Here is a 19,769-nt window from a genome sequence, read left to right as displayed (position 1 = left end):
AGCAACCTTGTCTATCCACCATGGCCATCGCCCACGAAGGACTTGCCTCACTAGGGTAGATCTTCATGAAGTAGGCGATCTCCTTGCCTGTACAAACTCCTTGGTTCAACTCCGCAATCTTGACGAAGGCTCCCAAGTGACACCTAACCAATCTAGGAGACACCACTCTCCAAAAGGTAATGGACGGTGTGTTGATGATGAACTCCTTGCTCTTGTGCTTCAAATGATAGTCTCCCCAACACTCAACTCTCTCTCACAGATTTGGATTTGGTGGAGAGATGATTTGAGTGGAAAGAAACTTGGAGAAGGCTAGAGATCAAGATTCATATGGTTGGAATGGAATATCTTGACCTCAACACATGAGTAGGTGGTTCTCTCTCAAAAAATGTATGATGAAAGTGTAGGCATGTTCTGATGGCTCTCTCCACTAATGAAGAGTGGGTGGAGGGGTATTTATAGCCTTCACACAAAATCCAACCATTACACACACATCACCAAACTCGGTGGGACCGAATCAAAAAACTCGGTCAGACTGATTTAGTTTAAAATGTGACCATTAGGCATTTCGGTGGGACCGACATGATCAACTCGGCGGGACCGATGTGCTAGGGTTAGTGTAAAACCTCATCTCGATTTGACCAATTACGCAAACTCGGTGGGACCGATTTTGGCAATAAGCTAACCAAAGAGTTAGTCAGGCAAACTCGGTGGGACCGAAATTATTGCAATAGGTAATAGATAGTTTGCAAGCCCATATCGGTGAGACCGAGATCCCATCGGTGAGATCGAGTTGATTAGGGTTTGTGGCAGTGGCTATGTCAAGTGAACTCGGTGGCGCCGGATAGAAAGTTTCGGTGGGGCCGAGTTTGACTTTTTGGTTTGGGACATATGTGGATGTGAGAAAGTGGTTGAGGGTTTTGGAGCATATCACTAAGCATTTTGAGCAAGCAAACCATTAAGCAACACCTCATCCCCTTTTAATAGTATTGGCTTTCCTATGGACTCAATGTGATCTTGGATCACTAAAAGTAAAATGTAGAGTCTTGAGCTTTTGAGCTTGAGCCAATCCTTTGTCCTTGGCATCTTGAAAGGGTTCCATATCCTCTTGTCCACGCCACTCCATCTGTTGAACTTGTCTGAAATAAACTAGATGAAGACATTAGTCCAACAAGAGATATGTTGACATTAATTACCAAAACCACCCAGGGAGCACTTGTGCTTTCAGACGGTGTGGGGGCCTGCTGCCATGATGATTAAGGTGGCAGTCCTCGTGCTCTTCTCGCATCACAGCAACACCCTGCATGATTGTTCTGTTGGAAATATGCCCTAGAGGCAATAATAAAATGGTTATTATTATATTTCTTTGTTCATGATAATTGTCTATTGTTCATGCTATAATTGTGTTATCCGGAAATCGTAATACATGTGTGAATACATAGACCACAACACGTCCCTAGTGAGCCTCTAGTTGACTAGCTCGTTGATCAAAGGATAGTCATGGTTTCCTCACTATGGACATTGGATGTCATTGATAACGGGATCACATCATTAGGAGAATGATGTGATGGACAAGACCCAATCCTAAGCATAGCTCAAAGATCATGTAATTCGTTTGCTGTCGCTTTTCCGAATGTCAAGTATCATTTCCTTAGACCATGAGATTGTGCAACTCCCGGATACCGTAGGAGTGCTTTGGGTGTGCCAAACGTCACAACGTAACTGGGTGACTATAAAGGTACACTACAGGTATCTCCGAAAGTGTCTGTTGGGTTAGCACGAATCGAGACTGGGATTTGTCACTCCGTATGACGAAGAGGTATCTCTGGGCCCACTCGGTAATGCATCATCATAATGAGCTCAATGTGACCAAGTGGTTGATCATGGGATCATGCATTACGGTACAAGTAAAGTGACTTGCCGGTAACGAGATTGAACGAGGTATTGGGATACCGACGATCGAGTCTCGGGCAAGTAACGTACCGATTGACAAAGGGAATTGTATGCGGATTGATTGAATCCTCGACATCGTGGTTCATCCGATGAGATCATCGTGGAGCATGTGGGAGCCAACATGGGTATCCAAATCCCGCTGTTAGTTATTGACCGGAGAGTCCTCTCGGTCATGTCTGCATGTCTCCCGAACCCGTAGGGTCTACACACTTAAGGTTCGGTGACGCTAGGGTTGTTGAGATATTAGTATACGGTAACCCGAAAGTTGTTCGGAGTCCCGGATGAGATCCCGGACGTCACGAGGAGTCCCGAAATGGTCCGGAGGTGAAGATTTATATATAGGAAGTCAAGTTTCGGTCATCGGGAAAGTTTCGGGGGTAATCGGTATTGTACCAGGACCACCGGAAGGGTCCCGGGGGTCCATCGGTGGGACCACCTATCCCGGAGGGCCCCATGGGCTGAAGTGGGAGGGGAACCAGCCCCTAGTGGGCTGGTGCGCCCCCCTTGGGCCTCCCCCTGCGCCTAGGGTTGGAAACCCTAGGGGTGGGGGGCGCCACCCTTGCCTTGGGGGACAAGGCACCCCCTTGGCCGCCGCCCCTCCTAGGAGATTGGATCTCCTAGGGCCGGCGCGCCCCCCTAGGGACCCTATATACAGTGGGGGGGAGGGAGGGCAACCGCACCCAAGCCCCTGGCCTCTCCCTCTCCCACCCGTAACACTCCTCCGTCTCCCTGTGCTTGGCGAAGCCCTGCCGAGATCACCGTTGCTTCCACCACCACGCCGTCGTGCTGTTGAATCTTCATCAACCTCTCCTTCCCCCTTGCTGGATCAAGAAGGAGGAGACGTCTTCCCAACCGTACGTGTGTTGAACACGGAGGTGCCGTCCGTTCGGCACTAGGTCATCGGTGATTTGGATCACGTCGAGTACGACTCCATCAACCCCGTTCTCTTAAACGCTTCCGCACGCGATCTACAAGGGTATGTAGATGCACTCCTCTCTCCCTCGTTGCTAGATGACTCCATAGATTGATCTTGGTGATGCGTGGAAAATTTTAAAATTCTGCTACATTCCCCAACAGTGGCATCATGAGCTAGGTCTATGCGTAGTTACTATGCACGAGTAGAACACAAAGCAGTTGTGGGCGTCGATATTGTCAATTTGCTTGCCGTTACTAGTCTTATCTTGATTCGGCGGCATCGTGGGATGAAGCAGCCCGGACCGACCTTACACGCACGCTTACGTGAGACTGGTTCCACCGACTGACATGCACTAGTTGCATAAGGTGGCTGGCGGTTGTCTGTCTCTCCCACTTCAGTCAGATCGGATTCGATGAACAGGGTCCTTATGAAGGGTAAATAGAAATTGGCAATTCACATTGTGGTTTTGGCGTAGGTAAGAAACGTTCTTGCTAGAAACCTATAGCAGCCACGTAAAAACTTGCAACAACAATTAGAGGACGTCTAAATTGTTTTTGCAGCAAGTGTTTTGTGATGTGATATGGCCAAAGGATGTGATGAATGATATATGTGATGTATGAGATGGTCATGTTCTTGTAATAGGAATCACAACTTGCATGTCGATGAGTATGACAACCGGCAGGAGCCATAGGAGTTGTCTTTATTTATTTATGACCTGCGTGTCAACATAAACATCATGTAATTACTTTACTTTATTGCTAAAGCGTTAGCCATAGTAGTAGAAGTAATAGATGACGAGACAACTTCAAGAAGACACGATGATGGAGATCATGATGATGGAGATCATGGTGTCATGCCGGTGACAACGATGATCATGGAGCCCCGAAGATGGAGATCAAAAGGAGCAAATGATATTGGCCATATCATGTCACTATTTGATTGCATGTGATGTTTATCATGTTTTACATCTTATTTGCTTAGAACGACGGTAGCTTAAATAAGATGATCCCTCGTAATAATTTCAAGAAAGTGTTCCCCCTAACTGTGCACCGTTGCGAAGGTTCGTTGTTTCGAAGCACCACATGATGATTGGGTGTGATAGATTCTAACGCTCGAATACAACGGGTGTAAGCCAGATTTACACATGCAATACACTTAGGTTGACTTGACGAGCCTAGCATGTACAAACATGGCCTCGGAACACGGAAGACCGAAAGGTCGAGCATGAGTCGTATAGAAGATACGATCAACATGAAGATGTTCACCGATGTTGGCTAGTCCGTCTCACGTGATGATCAGACACGGCCTAGTTAACTCGGATCATGTTTCACTTAGATGACTAGAGGGATGTCTATCTGAGTGGGAATTCATTGAGTAATTTGATTAGATGAACTTAATTATCATGAACTTAGTCTAAAATCTTTACAATATGTCTTGTAGATCAAATGGCCCACGTTGTCCTCAACTTCAACACGTTCCTAGAGAAAACCAAGCTGAAAGATGATGGCAGCAACTATACGGACTGGGTCCGGAACCTGAGGATCATCCTCATAGTTACCAAGAAAGATTATGTCCTAGAAGCACCGCTAGGTGACGCACCTGTCCCAGAGAACCAAGACGTTATGAACGCTTGGCAATCACGTGCTGATGATTACTCCCTCGTTCAGTGCGGCATGCTTTACAGCTTAGAACCGGGGCTCCAAAAGCGTTTTGAAAGACACAGAGCATATGAGATGTTCGAAGAGCTGAAAATGGTTTTTCAAGCTCATGCCCTGGTCAAGAGATATGAAGTCTCTGACAAGTTCTTCAGCTGTAAGATGGAGGAAAATAGTTCTGTCAGTGAGCACATACTCAAAATGTCTAGGTTGCATAACCACTTGACTCAGCTAGGAGTTAATCTCCCGGATGACGTGGTCATTGACAGAATCCTTCAGTCGCTTCCACCAAGCTACAAGAGCTTTGTGATGAACTTCAATATGCAGGGGATGGAAAAGACCATTCCTGAGGTATATTCAATGCTGAAATCAGCAGAGGTGGAAATCAAAAAGGAACATCAAGTGTTGATGGTGAATAAAACCACTAAGTTCAAGAAAGGCAAGGGTAAGAAGAACTTCAAGAAGGACGGCAAGGGAGTTGCCGCGCCCGGTAAGAAAACTGCTGGGAAGAAGCCAAAGAATGGACCCAAGCCCGAAACTGAGTGTTTTTATTGTAAGGTAAGTGGTCACTAGAAGCGGAACTGCCCCAAATACTTACCGGACAAGAAGGCCGGCAACACTAAAGGTATATGTGATATACATGTAATTGATGTGTACCTTACCAGTACTCGTAGTAGCTCCTGGGTATTTGATACCGGTGCGGCTGCTCACATTTGTAACTCAAAGCAGGAGCTGCGGAATAAGCGGAGACTGGCGAAGGACGAGGTGACGATGCGCGTCGGGAATGGTTCCAAGGTCGATGTGATCACCGTCGGCACACTGCCTCTACATTTACCTACGGGATTAGTTTTAAACCTCAATAATTGTTATTTAGTGCCGGCTTTGAGCATGAATATTATATCAGGATCTCGTTTAATTCGAGATGGCTACTCATTTAAATCCGAGAATAATGGTTGTTCTATTTATATGAGAGATATGTTTTATGGTCATGCTCCGATGGTGAATAGTTTATTCTTAATGAATCTCGAGCGTAATGCTACACATATTCATAGTGTGAATACCAAAAGATGTAAGGTTGATAATGATAGTCCCACATACTTGTGGCACTGCCGCCTTGGTCACATAGGTGTCAAACGCATGAAGAAGCTCCATGCAGATGGACTTTTAGAGTCTCTTGATAATGAATCATTTGACACGTGCGAACCATGCCTCATGGGAAAAATGACCAAGACTCCATTCTCAGGAACAATGGAGCGAGCAACCAACTTATTGGAAATCATACATACTGATGTGTGTGGTCCAATGAGTGTTGAGGCTCGCGGTGGCTATCGTTATGTTCTCACCCTCACTGATGACTTGAGTAGATATGGGTATGTCTACTTAATGAAACACAAGTCTGAGACCTTTGAAAAGTTCAAAAAAATTCAGAGTGAGGTTGAGAATCAACGTGACAAGAAAATCAAGTTCTTGCGATCAGATCGCGCGGGAGAATACTTGAGTCATGAATTTGGCACACACTTAAGAAAATGTGGAATAGTTTCACAACTCACGCCGCCTAGAAAACCTCAGCGTAATGGTGTGTCCGAACGTCGTAATCGCACTCTATTGGATATGGTGCGATCTATGATGTCTCTTACCAATTTACCGCTGTCATTTTGGGGCTATGCTTTAGAGACTGCCGCATTCACTTTAAATAGGGCTCCGTCAAAATCCGTTGAGACGACACCGTATGAATTATGGTTTGGGAAGAAACCTAAGCTGTCATTTCTAAAAGTTTGGGGATGCGATGCTTATGTCAAGAAACTTCAACCTGGAAAGCTCGAACCCAAATCGGAAAAATGCTTCTTCATAGGATACCCTAAAGAAACTATTGGGTATACCTTCTACCTCAGATCCGAAGGCAAGATCTTTGTTGCCAAGAATGGGTCCTTTCTAGAGAAAGAGTTTCTCTCAAAAAAAATAAGTGGGAGGAAAGTAGAACTTGATGAGGTATTACCTCTTGAACCGGTAAGTGGCGCAGCTCAAGAAAATGTTCCTGAGGTGCCTACACCGACTAGAGAGGAAGTTAATGATGATGATCATGAAACTTCACATCAAGTTGCTACTGAACTTCGTAGGTCCACAAGGACACGTTCCGCACCAGAGTGGTACGGCAACCCTGTCTTGGAAATCATGTTGTTAGATAACGGTGAACCTTCGAACTATGAAGAAGCGATGGCGGGCCCGGATTCCGACAAATGGCTGGAAGCCATGAAATCTGAGATAGGATCCATGTATGAAAACGAAGTATGGACTTTGACTGACTTGCCCGTTGATCGGCGAGCCATAGAAAATAAATGGATCTTTAAGAAGAAGACAGACGCGGATGGTAACGTAACCATCTATAAAGCTCGGCTTGTCACTAAGGGTTATCGACAAGTTCAAGGGGTTGACTACGATGAGACTTTCTCACCCGTAGCGAAGCTAAAGTCCGTCCGAATCATGTTAGCAATTGCCGCATTCTATGATTATGCAATATGGCAAATGGACGTCAAAACGGCATTCCTTAATGGTTTCCTTAAGGAAGAATTGTATATGATGCAGCCGGAAGGTTTTGTCGATCCTAAGAATGCTGACAAGGTGTGCAAGCTCCAACGCTCGATTTACGGGCTGGTGCAAGCATCTCGGAGTTGGAACATTCGTTTTGATGAGATGATCAAAGCGTTTGGGTTTACGCAGACTTATGGAGAAGCCTGCATTTACAAGAAAGTGAGTGGGAGATTTGTAGCATTTCTCATATTGTATGTGGATGACATACTGTTGATGGGAAATGATATAGAATTCTTGGAAAGCATAAAGGCCTACTTGAACAAGTGTTTTTCAATGAAGGACCTTGGAGAAGCTGCTTATATATTAGGCATCAAGATCTATAGAGATAGATCGAGACGCCTCATTGGTCTTTCACAGAGTACGTACCTTGACAAGATATTGAAGAAGTTCAAGATGGATCAGTCAAAGAAGGGGTTCTTGCCTGTATTGCAAGGTATAAGATTGAGCACGGCTCAATGCCCGACCACGGCAGAAGATAGAGAAAAGATGAGTGTCGTCCCCTATGCCTCGGCCATAGGGTCTATCATGTATGCTATGCTGTGTACCAGACCTGATGTGAACCTTGCCATAAGTTTGGTAGGAAGATACCAAAGTAATCCTGGCATGGAACACTGGACAGCGGTCAAGAATGTCCTGAAGTACCTGAAAAGGACTAAGGATATGTTTCTCGTTTATGGAGGTGACGAAGAGCTCGTCGTAAAGGGTTACATCGATGCTAGCTTCGACAGAGATCTGGATGACTCTAAGTCACAAACCGGATACATGTATATTTTGAATGGTGGGGCAGTAAGCTGGTGCAATTGCAAGCAAAGCGTTGTGGCGGGATCTACATGTGAAGCGGAGTACATGGCAGCCTCGGAGGCAGCACAAGAAGCAGTCTGGGTGAAGGAGTTCATTACCGACCTAGGAGTCATACCCAATGCGTCGGGCCCGATGACTCTCTTCTATGACAACACTGGAGCTATTTCCCTTGCCAAGGAGCCCAGGTTTCACAGGAAGACCAGGCATATCAAGCGTCGCTTCAACTCCATTCGTGAAAGTGTTCAAAATGGAGACATAGAGATTTGTAAAGTACATATGGACCTGAATGTGGCAGATCCGTTGACTAAACCTCTCCCTAGAGCAAAACATGATCAACACCAGAACTGCATGGGTGTTCGATTCATCACAATGTAACTAGACTATTGACTCTAGTGCAAGTGGGAGACTGTTGGAAATATGCCCTAGAGGCAATAATAAAATGGTTATTATTATATTTCTTTGTTCATGATAATTGTCTATTGTTCATGCTATAATTGTGTTATCCAGAAATCGTAATACATGTGTGAATACATAGACCACAACACGTCCCTAGTGAGCCTCTAGTTGACTAGCCCATTGATCAAAGGATAGTCATGGTTTCCTGACTATGGACATTGGATGTCATTGATAACAGGATCACATCATTAGGAGAATGATGTGATGGACAAGACCCAATCCTAAGCATAGCTCAAAGATCGTGTAGTTCGTTTGCTGTAGCTTTTCCGGATGTCAAGTATCATTTCCTTAGACCATGAGATTGTGCAACTCCCGGATACCGTAGGAGTGCTTTGGGTGTGCCAAACGTCACAACGTAACTGGGTGACTATAAATGTACACTACAGGTATCTTCGAAAGTGTCTGTTGGGTTGGCATGAATCGAGACTGGGATTTGTCACTCCGTATGACGAAGAGGTATCTCTGGGCCCACTCGGTAATGCATCATCGTAATGAGCTCAATGTGACCGAGTGGTTGATCACGAGATCATGCATTACGGTACGAGTAAAGTGACTTGCCGGTAACGAGATTGAACGAGGTATTGGGATACCGACGATCGAGTCTCGGGCAAGTAACGTACCGATTGACAAAGGGAATTGTATGCGGATTGATTGAATCCTCGACATCGTGGTTCATCCAATGAGATCATCATGGAGCATGTGGGAGCCAACATGGGTATCCAGATCCCGCTGTTAGTTATTGACCGGAGAGTCCTCTCGGTCATGTCTGCATGTCTCCCGAACCCGTAGGGTCTACACACTTAAGGTTCGGTGACGCTAGGGTTGTTGAGATATTAGTATACGGTAACCCGAAAGTTGGTCGGAGTCCCGGATGAGATCCCGGACGTCACGAGGAGTTCCCGAATGGTCCGGAGGTGAAGATTTATATATAGGAAGTCAAGTTTCGGCCATCGGGAAAGTTTCGAGGGTAATCGGTATTGTACCGGGACCACCGGAAGGGTCCCGGGGGTCCACAGGGTGGGACCACCTATCCCGGAGGGCCCCATGGGCTGAAATGGGAGGGGAACCAGCCCCTAGGTGGCTGGTGCGCCCCCCTTGGGCCTCCCCCTGCGCCTAGGGTTGGAAACCCTAGGGGTGGGGGGCGCCACCCTTGCCTTGGGGGACAAGGCACCCCCTTGGCCGCCGCCCCTCCTAGGAGATTGGATCTCCTAGGGCCGGCGCGCCCCCCCTAGGGACCCTATATATAGTGGGGGGGGGGAGGGAGGGCAACCGCACCCAAGCCCCTGGCCTCTCCCTCTCCCACCCGTAACACTCCTCCGTCTCCCTGTGCTTGGCGAAGCCCTGCCGAGATCACCGTTACTTCCACCACCACGCCGTCGTGCTGTTGAATCTTCATCAACCTCTCCTTCCCCCTTGCTGGATCAAGAAGGAGGAGACGTCTTCCCAACCGTACGTGTGTTGAACACGGAGGTGCCGTCCGTTCGGCACTAGGTCATCGGTGATTTGGATCACGTCGAGTACGACTCCATCAACCCCGTTCTCTTAAACGCTTCCGCACGCGATCTACAAGGGTATGTAGATGCACTCCTCTCTCCCTCGTTGCTAGATGACTCCATAGATTGATCTTGGTGATGCGTAGAAAATTTTAAAATTCTGCTACGTTCCCCAACATGTTCCTCCTCGATCTGGCCATCGACGTGTTCCGGGACGACCGCCGAAGATCTTGCTCATGATATCTGGATCGGTTAGATTTCGGTCATGCATGCCCATACCAGCTTACGAGGTTCTGAGAGCGTGGACAGCGGTGGAGAAGGTCATGATGGCTGAGATTGGAGGATCGGTTGGACGGATGGAGCCTTGGAGACGATGAAGTCAGCCACGTGTTAGATAACTCCCAGGAGCAGCAGTGATAAGTGGGGGTGGCAACACTGACGGATTTATTTTTGGTGGTACTCCTCGGGTGCCGAGTTGTGACTTTTAGGGTGAAAACCTAAGGTCTGGCCTTCATCGGTTGTGTCTGGCGATTGGCTTGCTGATGGAATTGTTTTGAAAGCGCGGACTTTCTCTAGGGTGAAAAATGTTCCCATCTTGGAGGCGTTGTTTTTGGAGACCTTTTATGTTTTTCAGGTGTTGTATTAGGTGGTGGTAGGTGTGCTGCTGTTGAGAGGAGTCGATCACTGTGGCGGGACCTTTCTTTTCATTTTCTCTTTTGGCTGTGTGCATCTTAGATGTCTTTATGACATCTTGTAGGTGTAGAGGCTGAGTGTAATTGGTATATTCACGATATTAATATATTCTTTTTTTAAAGACAAGACTATGCAAGAAGATGTGGAAATGCATTTGCAAGGATGCACACTAGCATCCACTGGTGGAATCTACAGACATGTCATTGATCCACCCCCAACTTTAAAGTTTTTTTTTGGGAGGGGGGGCGGGGGGGGGGGGGGGCACTTAGATAAAGAAAAAACAGTTTTTTGCCCTTAACAATTCGTGTTTTCTTGTTTGCCCCATCAACAATCCATGCCTAGCTCCATCCCTAATAAGATCCTTTAAAAATAATAGCAGTATGTGGTTGGAGGCAATGATGATCGTTGTATCTTATAGCACAACAAGAATACAACCCTAGATTTGACACATGTTTGCCTCATTAACGTGGAGACGACATTCCTATTGATAGTCAAATCTTGAAGCAGTAAACATTGCGTGTGTGTGTGTGCAGTAATCAGGTGATTCTCACGAATCAACTCCACACGGAAAAAGAAAGTCCTCCAATCCAAAAAGTGTCATTTTTCAAGGAGAACATGACACCTTTTCCTTCGTCGTTATAAGAACAGAAAATACAACACCGAGTCGACCGTCCGATCATCGAGCAAGCCTGTCGGGCCCGGGCGGGGGTCGCGTGGGCCGTCGGATCGAGGGCGTCCACTAGTACTAAACCACGCGTCCTGCCCTCCCCGCCAGAGGCCCACCCCCAAAACCCAGACTCCCGCCTCTAAACCCTAGCCGCCGGCGCTGCCTATATTCCCCTCTCTCCCTCCTCCGCAGCCTCCTTCCATTTGTCTGGGAGAGGCGGCCGAGCGAGCGAGCGAGCGAGCGCGGAAGCATCCCCCGGCAGATTCGTTCTTCTGGTAAGCTCTCCCGCTTCCTCGATTGGTCTCTCGCTGTTTCCTTCCGCTGTCTCAATCAATCCCCGATCTCTCTCGGACTTGTCCCCAATCCCTAACCCTAGCCGCCTACCCCGTCAGTCTCCGCAGTATCCAGTCCGGTCTCCCCTTCCTCCACTTTACCCTGTTTATATCCGTCTCACCGCCGGTTAAGCGCGCGGCGTCTGCGGGAAGCAGCACCCCGTCGTGGGCCGGCGGCGGAACCAGCCGTATGGGCTAGTAGTCGTTTTATTTATTTATTTATGTATTATTGTAAGCCGCCTATATACGCATCGGAGCTTTACCCTGGTAGTGGTAGCCCAGTTGGCCATCCTACAGGTGCATCAGGGATTGTGTCCAAGTTGGTTCGACCAGCGTATTTGTATGTATAGCTTAGCCCGCCGTGGATTAGTTGAATTGATCTAGCGCTGTTGATTAGTACAATTTGATTTGACATGTTCAAGGTCCTGGCAGTGTATCCATATATTTCCCTGCTGTAACTTTGTTTTCTTAATAGTATACTCTTATTGTCCATGCATGCAGTAGCATTGTTCAGGGGCATCATAATTTATCTGGTTGTAGAACAACTTCATATGGTTTGGTTTTGTCAAAATCAGCCCTGGTGATGTAGTGTGCAGTTGCCTCATGAATACCTAGTTTACCGGTGGGGTTCTTTAGCCTTTTTAGCTATGCCTCCTCAATCAAATAAACTTAACGCATGGTCAGATCCTTTGTAACTGTTTAACTAGGAAATATGTCTCGCTGATAGAGATAAACAGTACCTATCTACTGAAGTAACGGTAACTATCTTATGAATGCGTTGTTTCATTTGTGGTAGATGTTTTTTGCATCCTGTAACTGTATTTTAGCAAAACTATTTTTTGATTAACCGTGTAACTGCATTATGTGGTTGTCAAGCCTTTCTTAATTTTACTTGTGGAAGAACACTAAGCTACATGAAACTGGTCAGTAGCCTGTAGATCTAGGACAGCTCACAAGTGCTATTTTGTTTTAATTTGTATTTGTACTTAGATGCTTTATCCTTGAATGTTGCTGACTGACACAGTCTGTTCCTCCCATATTTGTCTGGCTAACTGATACAATCTGGTCTTCCAATATTTGCCAGGTCAGGTGCAACAGCCATGGATATCACTCAGATTCTGCTAGCTGCCCAGTCTCCAGATGGCAACCTTCGCTCAGCAGCAGAAGGCAACATCAAGCAGTTCCAGGAGCAGAATCTTCCCAACTTCCTCCTATCCTTGTCAGTGGAGTTATCGAATGATGAAAGACCACCAGAGTCTAGAAGACTTGCTGGTATTATCCTTAAGAACTCACTGGACGCAAAGGATTCTGCAAAGAAGGAGCTGCTGACTCAACAATGGGTCAGCTTGGATCACTCGATCAAATTGCAGATTAAGGAGTCATTGCTGATAACACTAGGATCTTCGGTGGGTGATGCGCGGCAGACGTCATCACAAGTCATTGCAAAGATTGCATCCATTGAGATACCCCGTCGGGAATGGCAAGACCTCATTGCCAAATTATTGAGCAACATGACGCAGCCTGGGGCCTCTGCGCCACTAAAGCAAGCAACTCTAGAAGCATTGGGGTATGTGTGTGAGGAGATTCCTCCTGAGCACTTGGAGCAGGATCAAGTGAACGCTGTTCTGACTGCTGTGGTTCAGGGGATGAACCAGACAGAGCTAAGCTCTGAAGTCCGTCTTGCAGCAGTTAAAGCTCTGTATAATGCTCTTGACTTTGCTGAGAGCAACTTTGCAAATGAGATGGAGAGGACCTTTATAATGAAGGTAATTTGTGATACTGCTGTATCTAAGGAAGTGGAGATCAGACAGGCAGCCTTTGAATGCCTTGTGGCAATTGCATCCACATATTATGTGCACTTAGATCCTTATATGCAAACCATATTCAACCTGACAGCTAATGCTGTCAAAGGAGATGAGGAACCAGTTGCACTGCAGGCTGTTGAGTTCTGGAGTACTATTTGTGAGGAAGAGATTGAACTCCAAGAGGAATATGAGGGATCTGATGATGCTAACTCAACTGTAAATTATCGCTTCATTGAGAAGGCCCTCCCTTCACTTGTTCCAATGCTGCTAGAAACTCTGTTGAAGCAAGAGGAAGATCAAGAGCAAGATGATAATGCTTGGAACATTTCCATGAGTGGCGGAACATGCCTTGGACTCATTGCTAGAACTGTTGGTGATGCAATTGTCCCTCTTGTGATGCCATTTGTGGAAGCTAACATCACAAAGCCAGACTGGCGTTGTCGTGAGGCAGCCACTTTTGCATTTGGTTCTATCCTTGATGGCCCATCCCTTGAGAAACTTGCTCCCCTGGTACAGGCCGGACTTGATTTCTTGCTCAATACAATGAATGATCCAAACAGCCAGGTAAAAGACACCACTGCATGGACTCTTGGACGGGTATTTGAGCTTTTGCATTCTCCATGCAGTACTAATCCAATCATATCAAATGCAAACCTTCCTCGTATCATGGCTGTGCTGCTAGAGAGTAGCAAAGATGTTCCAAATGTGGCTGAGAAAGTCTGTGGAGCCATATATTTTCTTGCCCAAGGTTATGAAGATGCAGAGCCGGCCTCATCTTTGCTTACACCTTATCTTCCTAATGTTATTGCTGCACTCCTTACTGCCGCGGATCGTGGTGATATGACCCATGTGAGGCTTCGTGCATCTGCTTATGAAGCGCTGAATGAGATTGTAAGAGTCAGTAACATACCCGAAACTTCAAGCATTATAGGCCAGTTATTGCAGGAGATCATGAGAAGATTGAACCTGACATTTGATCACCAAATATTTTCATCAGGCGACAAGGAGAAGCAAAGCGATCTGCAGGCTTTGCTGTGTGGTGTACTGCAGGTCATTATCCAGAAACTGAGCAGCTCAGATGCAAAGTCCATAATTGCACAGACTGCTGATCAGCTGATGCTTCTGTTTCTCCGCGTCTTTGCCTGCCACAGTGCTACTGTACATGAAGAAGCAATGCTTGCCATTGGTGCTCTTGCTTATGCCACAGGTCCAGATTTTGTGAAATACATGCCTGAGTTTTTCAAGTACCTTGAGGCAGGCTTGCAGAATTATGAAGAATACCAAGTATGCTCCATCTCTGTAGGGGTGGTGGGTGATATTTGCCGTGCCTTGGAAGATAAAATTTTGCCCTTCTGTGATGGGATCATGACTGTGCTTCTCAAGGATCTCTCAAACTCACAGCTCAACAGGTCTGTCAAGCCTCCGATTTTCTCATGCTTTGGAGACATTGCTCTTGCCATCGGTGAGAATTTTGAGAAGTACCTGCCGTATGCTATGCCAATGCTTCAAGGGGCGGCTGAGCTTCTTGTTGTTTTGGATCAAAATGATGAGGATATGGTTGATTATGGTAACCAGCTCAGACGGGGAATATTTGAGGCGTACTCTGGCATACTACAGGGCATAAAGGGCGCAAAAGCTCAGCTGATGATACCTTATGCAGGACATCTGTTGCAGTTCACTGAAGCTGTCTACAAAGATCGGAGCAGGTCCATGTCATTTCTCTCGCCTTTCTTTTTTGTTACATTATTACATGGGTGATTGGTTCTCTTGCTTAACATTATATATATGCATGCGTTTACTTTCAGGGACGAGAGCGTGACAAAGGCTGCAGTTGCTGTCCTGGGGGATCTTGCGGACACGCTTGGGCCAATCTCGAAGGATCTGTTCAAGAGCCACCTCTTCCACGTTGAGTTCCTGAGGGAGTGCCTCGATTTGGATGATGAAGTCAGGGAGACGGCGTCATGGACCCAGGGGATGATAAACCAAGCGATAGTCTCCTAGACGAGAAATTATCTTGCGTCGTCTGTTATGGTGGATGTTTGGTTTTGTTGCTGCGCCAAACTCCGTTTGGGTTTGGTTCAGATGAACAGAAGGGTACCAAAGTATAGCGTCAGTCAGTCGTAGGAACATTGTCGTAGATGTTTTCTGTGGTGGTTTATTATTTTCAGTCTGTCAAGTCGTTATGCGTCACATTCGACGGCAGTGGGGTTTATGGGCATTGGACGTCTTGAACAGCTAAACTTATTATTGTATTCTACTCGTTTGTGTTGCGTACTTGCATGCATGCTATGCTGCTGCTGATGTCTCTTCTGCATGGTGTTTCTGCGAGCTGCAGTATGCACTGAGGCAGTCTGGTTACAAAATCTGGACAAACTACAAGGTCTGTAGTGAAGCGAAAATACAAGCACACCTTTGTCACTATGCTATGCTACACCACTTGCACACACTGCGATTTCAACTGTTGGTATACGAACTCTTGTAGCAAACCTGTATGCTCAGCTCCTTCAGGTGGCCTCGGTGGAGATGATCTCCAGCTCCGCCCACCACAGCGGCGACACCTTGGGGGTGGCCGCCTCCGGCGGCATGGCCGTGATCTCCCTCAGCCGCCTCGCCACCTCTGCCATCGCGGGTCGCCGCCTCGCCTCCCGGTCGGTGCAGGACCGTATCACGCCGTCCAGCCTGTTGACGGTCTCGGCCTGGCGGGGCGCGTTCCAGCTCAGGCCAGGGTCCATGACGTCCCTCAGCTGCCTCTCCCCTCGGAGGAAGCTCGCCGCCCAGCCCTCCAGCAGGCCGCCGGCCGACGCCGTGAACCTGCCGGACATGATCTCCAGCAGCACCATGCCGTAGCTGTACACAACGCTCTCCCTGTCGGACAGAGCCAGGAGGGACTGCAGGCTCGCCATCTCCGCCCTTGTCGACGAGGCGTCGTCCGAGCAGAAGAAGACGTCCGCAATCTTGGCCGCGAAGTCGTCGGTCAGGTACACGGTGGACGTGTCGAGCGTCTTGAGGATCTCCGGCGGGCTCAGCTGGTGCATGTGCTCCAGGCAGTAGGCGATCCCCACCGCCACCCGCAGCCTCGTCGGCCAGTCCAGGTGACCGTCTTCCCTCACTGCAGCGAACCACACCATTGTTAGTTAATCTGCTACAGCTCTTGTAAAAACGTCTGATGGATGAAACTCCATTAATCTTACCATGGAGATGGTCGAAGAGGGTGCCGTTTGGAGCATACTCGAACACCATCATCCTTGTGAACGGCTGCTCTTCCTGGCAGTAGCCCAGCAGGTTCACAAAGTTCTTGTGGTTAACTCTGGACAGGCTTGTTATCTGAAACAGTACAATGCCCATCATTACTAAGTTCATTAAGGTAAGTCTATTTATTTTCAGGGTAATACTATCTAATTTGTTCAGTTTCATCCTAGCTTTGCAGCCACCTTTTTCCTGAACTGGGCTTCGCAGTGCTTGGACCACTCCTTGCCGGACTTCGTCGTCGTCGATATGACGGCGATCTCGACGCCGCTCGACAGCGTCCCCTTGTACATCATGTAATCCGACAGGCAGCCGATGACGTTGCTGAAATCTTCGCAGGCCGCCTGGAGCTCCGACCTCTTGAGCGACGGCACGCCTGCAGCCATCTCCCAATCACTTCCAAGAAAGGAAGCGAGCCACGTAGCAGCACAGATGGAAACTTGGGCACAGTTTTCAGGGGCGAGCCGAACCTGTCACGAACGCTTTCTGCAGCTGCCCGCTGAGGCCGGTCGCCCACGGCCTGACGGTGACCACCTTATTGGACCGGTAGCACAGGACGAACAGCGCCGCCGAAATGGCCACAAGGAGGGAAGCTCCTGCTCCGGCGATGACATAGACACGCCGCCTGGTAGGAGCGTGCCCCGCCGCCTCAGTCGACGGTTCTCCGACCGCTGCAGCGCCGTGGGCCACCACCGTGGCTGGCATCGGTGGCACCGTGATGCTGTGCGCAGGCTTCTCGACGTCCCGAGGCGGCACTGCCAGAGGCTTGGCGACCTCCGGCGACGGTGCGGGGGCGCTTGACGGGGAGCCAGCACCCTGCAACGGCGGAGAACTCGGCGTCGGCGTCGGTGCCGGTGCCCATGGCCAGGGTGGCCACTGCGGGAACGCCGTCGACTGCTTGGAACTGTACCTGGTTGGTTGTGGCAGAGCTTCTCGGATGTGTACCGCCTGGACTACACGCCTGCCAATGATTGGAGTCGGCAGATGGGAGTGAGCAGAAGCGGTGAAGAACAATTGGACGACGGACATGCACCAACCGGGGTTGCTCGGTGGTTCAGCTGTCCGTCTCTGACAGCCGACACGCCATTCCCACCTCAGATCTTATTGGTGTTTATCCATGCGATGCAATCTGAGAAGATGGCCGCGAAGAATGTTTTTGCAGTATTTTAAGTGTTTTTTAATCGTTTTCCTTGCGAATTTAAAATGGAGAGTGGAATGTTGCGATGACGAAACACGAAACATGCAGATGAAGAAGTTTCCAAGCTACTCTGCCTAGACGAAGGAAGATTTCATGCTACTACTATAATGGCTTTCACGAGATTTTACACTCTATTTCCTCCCAGTGACACTGAAATTCAGAGCCTTCCTGCACAGAACATGAAAGGTATGGTGAGAGAGATCTCACCTGTCTGCGGGGCGTGCATCTTCCTCCCGGTCGTTCACCCATCCTACAGTGAGAGAGTTCGTACTTAATTACCATCACTATACATCTCAACTTTAAAGAAACAAAAACAAGCAAGTAAACTAAAAAAAGGGAAGAAGCTTGCTCCAATGACATGAACACGCACAAGAATCAAATAGCAGCAATGTTTCTTCAGCAGCAGCACTGCAGCAGAGGCACACACACCGACATACCTCGCTGAGCATCGGAGCTGCAGGCGCCAAGGCTGAAACTGAGGCAGGCGAGCAGCAGCAGCAGCGCAGCCGCCGCGCAGCACAGCCTCCCCATGGATCGACACGGATGGAGCTCCGAAACGGGGAGAGGGGCCTGGGCTGGTCAAGCGCGCGGCACAATATGATGGAGCGATGGCGCGAGGGAGGGGAGAGGAGGAAGGCTCGGGGTCAAGAGGCGGATAACCGAGCAAGGAGCGAGGAGCAGGGAGGATATTGGGCGCGCGGCCACCTGGAAGGAGAGGAGGGAGGGAGGGGGGCCTCGACGATGGCTTGTTGTTTTGCTGGGGGCGTGACCACCGAATGCCACGCCGCCCACGGCACGCACCGATGAAATCCTGCTTGCTTGGCTCCGTTCGGATTAGAGCGGTACGACGCGCGTCCGTGCGTGCCCACTCTCGGTCTCGGAGTCCAGTCTACCGACTGCCGCATTGGACGGCTCCAGGTGAAAACAAGGCTAAATGCGTCGCCGTCTGTCGCGGCGGGGATGCGCTAACGTGAGCGGTCGGGTTCACTCGGCCGAGCACCACCTACCGTGGTTTCATAGACGGGCTCTCATCTGGATGTGGCTAGATCTTAGTCGACTGAGATTTAATCAAATCTTAGTCAAATGATATAGTATAATACTTCCTTCGGTCCTTTTTACTCCGCGTATTAGGTTTTGGTCAAGCCAAACATTATAAAGTTTGATCAAATATATATTAAAAACTATCAACATTTACTATACTAAATATATATTCCGTGAAACTACATTCGTAATGAATCTAACTATGTTGATTTGACATTGTAAATGTTGATTCTTTTTTGAATAAGTTTGGTCAAAGTAGAGATGCTTTGACTTGAGTCAAAACTTATATACAGACTAAAAAGGACCGGAGGGAGTAAGAAAAAAAAAGAAAAAAGTGAAAAGAATTTTTTGCACGAATGTCCATACGAAATTAAAAGACTATAGTATCGACTGAGACATAGGAGCGTGCGCCGAAGAAACAACAGTACCAGCCCGCACAACATTGAGACTCGTGGTCGGTCACCGCTGCCTTCTCCGCGCACTACTCACTGAGACATCATCGAGCTGAGACCTTCGTCAGCTAGCTCTGGGAGCAACGAAAGATCACCGCCTTCTCCTTGCACTACATTCCAGGACATCATTGAGCTGCGCCCTTCCTCAACTGCTCCTGATTGGCTGCATTGCGTGAACCCGGGTCTGGGATTGCCTGCGTCGAACACGCCACTGGTCTGGCCTTCTTGCTCGCCGCCCTCGTCTCATGCGCCGTGCAACCTCCTCGACTACAGGCTCCTCTTTGGGCGCGACTCCATCCACCGACAGCCCGACGTGCACCCCTGTCTTTGTACTGCGAACGCCCACCACCTCCCCGCCGTGGACGCCTTCTATCAGAAGAATGAGGTCGCCAACACGCAATGGGCCGACTAATCTGTTGCAGCCATCGCCGCCTCTTCTGGATGGCTGCACCCCGACGCGCCCTTCTGGCTTGCT

The 19,769-nt window shown here is 48.4% G+C and overlaps 2 protein-coding genes across 3 annotated transcripts; one reads left to right on the top strand and one right to left on the bottom strand.

The window, feature by feature from the left end:
• Positions 1–11,314: 11,314 nt before the first annotated feature.
• On the top strand, positions 11,315–15,631 carry LOC125514412 (importin subunit beta-1-like). 2 transcript variants are annotated; one of them, XM_048679738.1, is made up of 3 exons: positions 11,315–11,495; positions 12,642–15,063; positions 15,163–15,631. In XM_048679738.1, exons 2-3 carry the CDS (start codon positions 12,653–12,655, stop codon positions 15,356–15,358), a joined length of 2,607 nt encoding a protein of 868 aa, XP_048535695.1. In that variant the 5' UTR covers positions 11,315–11,495; positions 12,642–12,652; the 3' UTR covers positions 15,359–15,631. The 2 variants fall into 2 exon arrangements, with proteins under 2 accessions (XP_048535695.1, XP_048535685.1); XM_048679728.2 differs by having other exon boundaries at positions 12,637–15,063.
• On the bottom strand, positions 15,630–18,689 carry LOC125514422 (putative inactive receptor-like protein kinase At3g56050). The gene is made up of 6 exons (XM_048679749.2): positions 18,239–18,689; positions 18,009–18,051; positions 17,074–17,564; positions 16,789–16,979; positions 16,549–16,681; positions 15,630–16,466 (listed from the first exon to the last, which is right to left on the bottom strand). The coding sequence occupies exons 1-6, from the start codon at positions 18,330–18,332 to the stop codon at positions 15,862–15,864; spliced, it is 1,557 nt and encodes a 518-aa protein (XP_048535706.1). The 5' UTR covers positions 18,333–18,689; the 3' UTR covers positions 15,630–15,861.
• Between the last annotated feature and the right edge of the window lie 1,080 nt (positions 18,690–19,769).

This window comes from Triticum urartu, chromosome 1A, assembly GCF_056163025.1.
Source record: "Triticum urartu cultivar PI428250 chromosome 1A, HENAU_Tu73, whole genome shotgun sequence".
Taxonomy (NCBI): domain Eukaryota; kingdom Viridiplantae; phylum Streptophyta; class Magnoliopsida; order Poales; family Poaceae; genus Triticum; species Triticum urartu.
Note: the sequence above shows the minus strand (reverse complement) of the source record. Positions and strands in the feature narration are given on the sequence as shown.

Excerpts from the sequence above, each read along its gene's own strand:
- LOC125514412 (XM_048679738.1), top strand. The coding sequence starts at position 12,653 with ATGGATATCACTCAGATTCTGCTAGCTGCCCAGTCTCCAGATGGCAAC. Across the intron at positions 15,064-15,162 it reads GTCTACAAAGATCGGAGCAG|GGACGAGAGCGTGACAAAGG; the intron begins GTCCATGTCATT and ends GTTTACTTTCAG.
- LOC125514422 (XM_048679749.2), bottom strand. The coding sequence starts at position 18,332 with ATGGGGAGGCTGTGCTGCGCGGCGGCTGCGCTGCTGCTGCTGCTCGCC. Across the intron at positions 17,565-18,008 it reads GATGCACGCCCCGCAGACAG|GCGTGTAGTCCAGGCGGTAC; the intron begins GTGAGATCTCTC and ends AATCATTGGCAG. Across the intron at positions 16,980-17,073 it reads GCAGAAAGCGTTCGTGACAG|GCGTGCCGTCGCTCAAGAGG; the intron begins GTTCGGCTCGCC and ends AGATGGCTGCAG.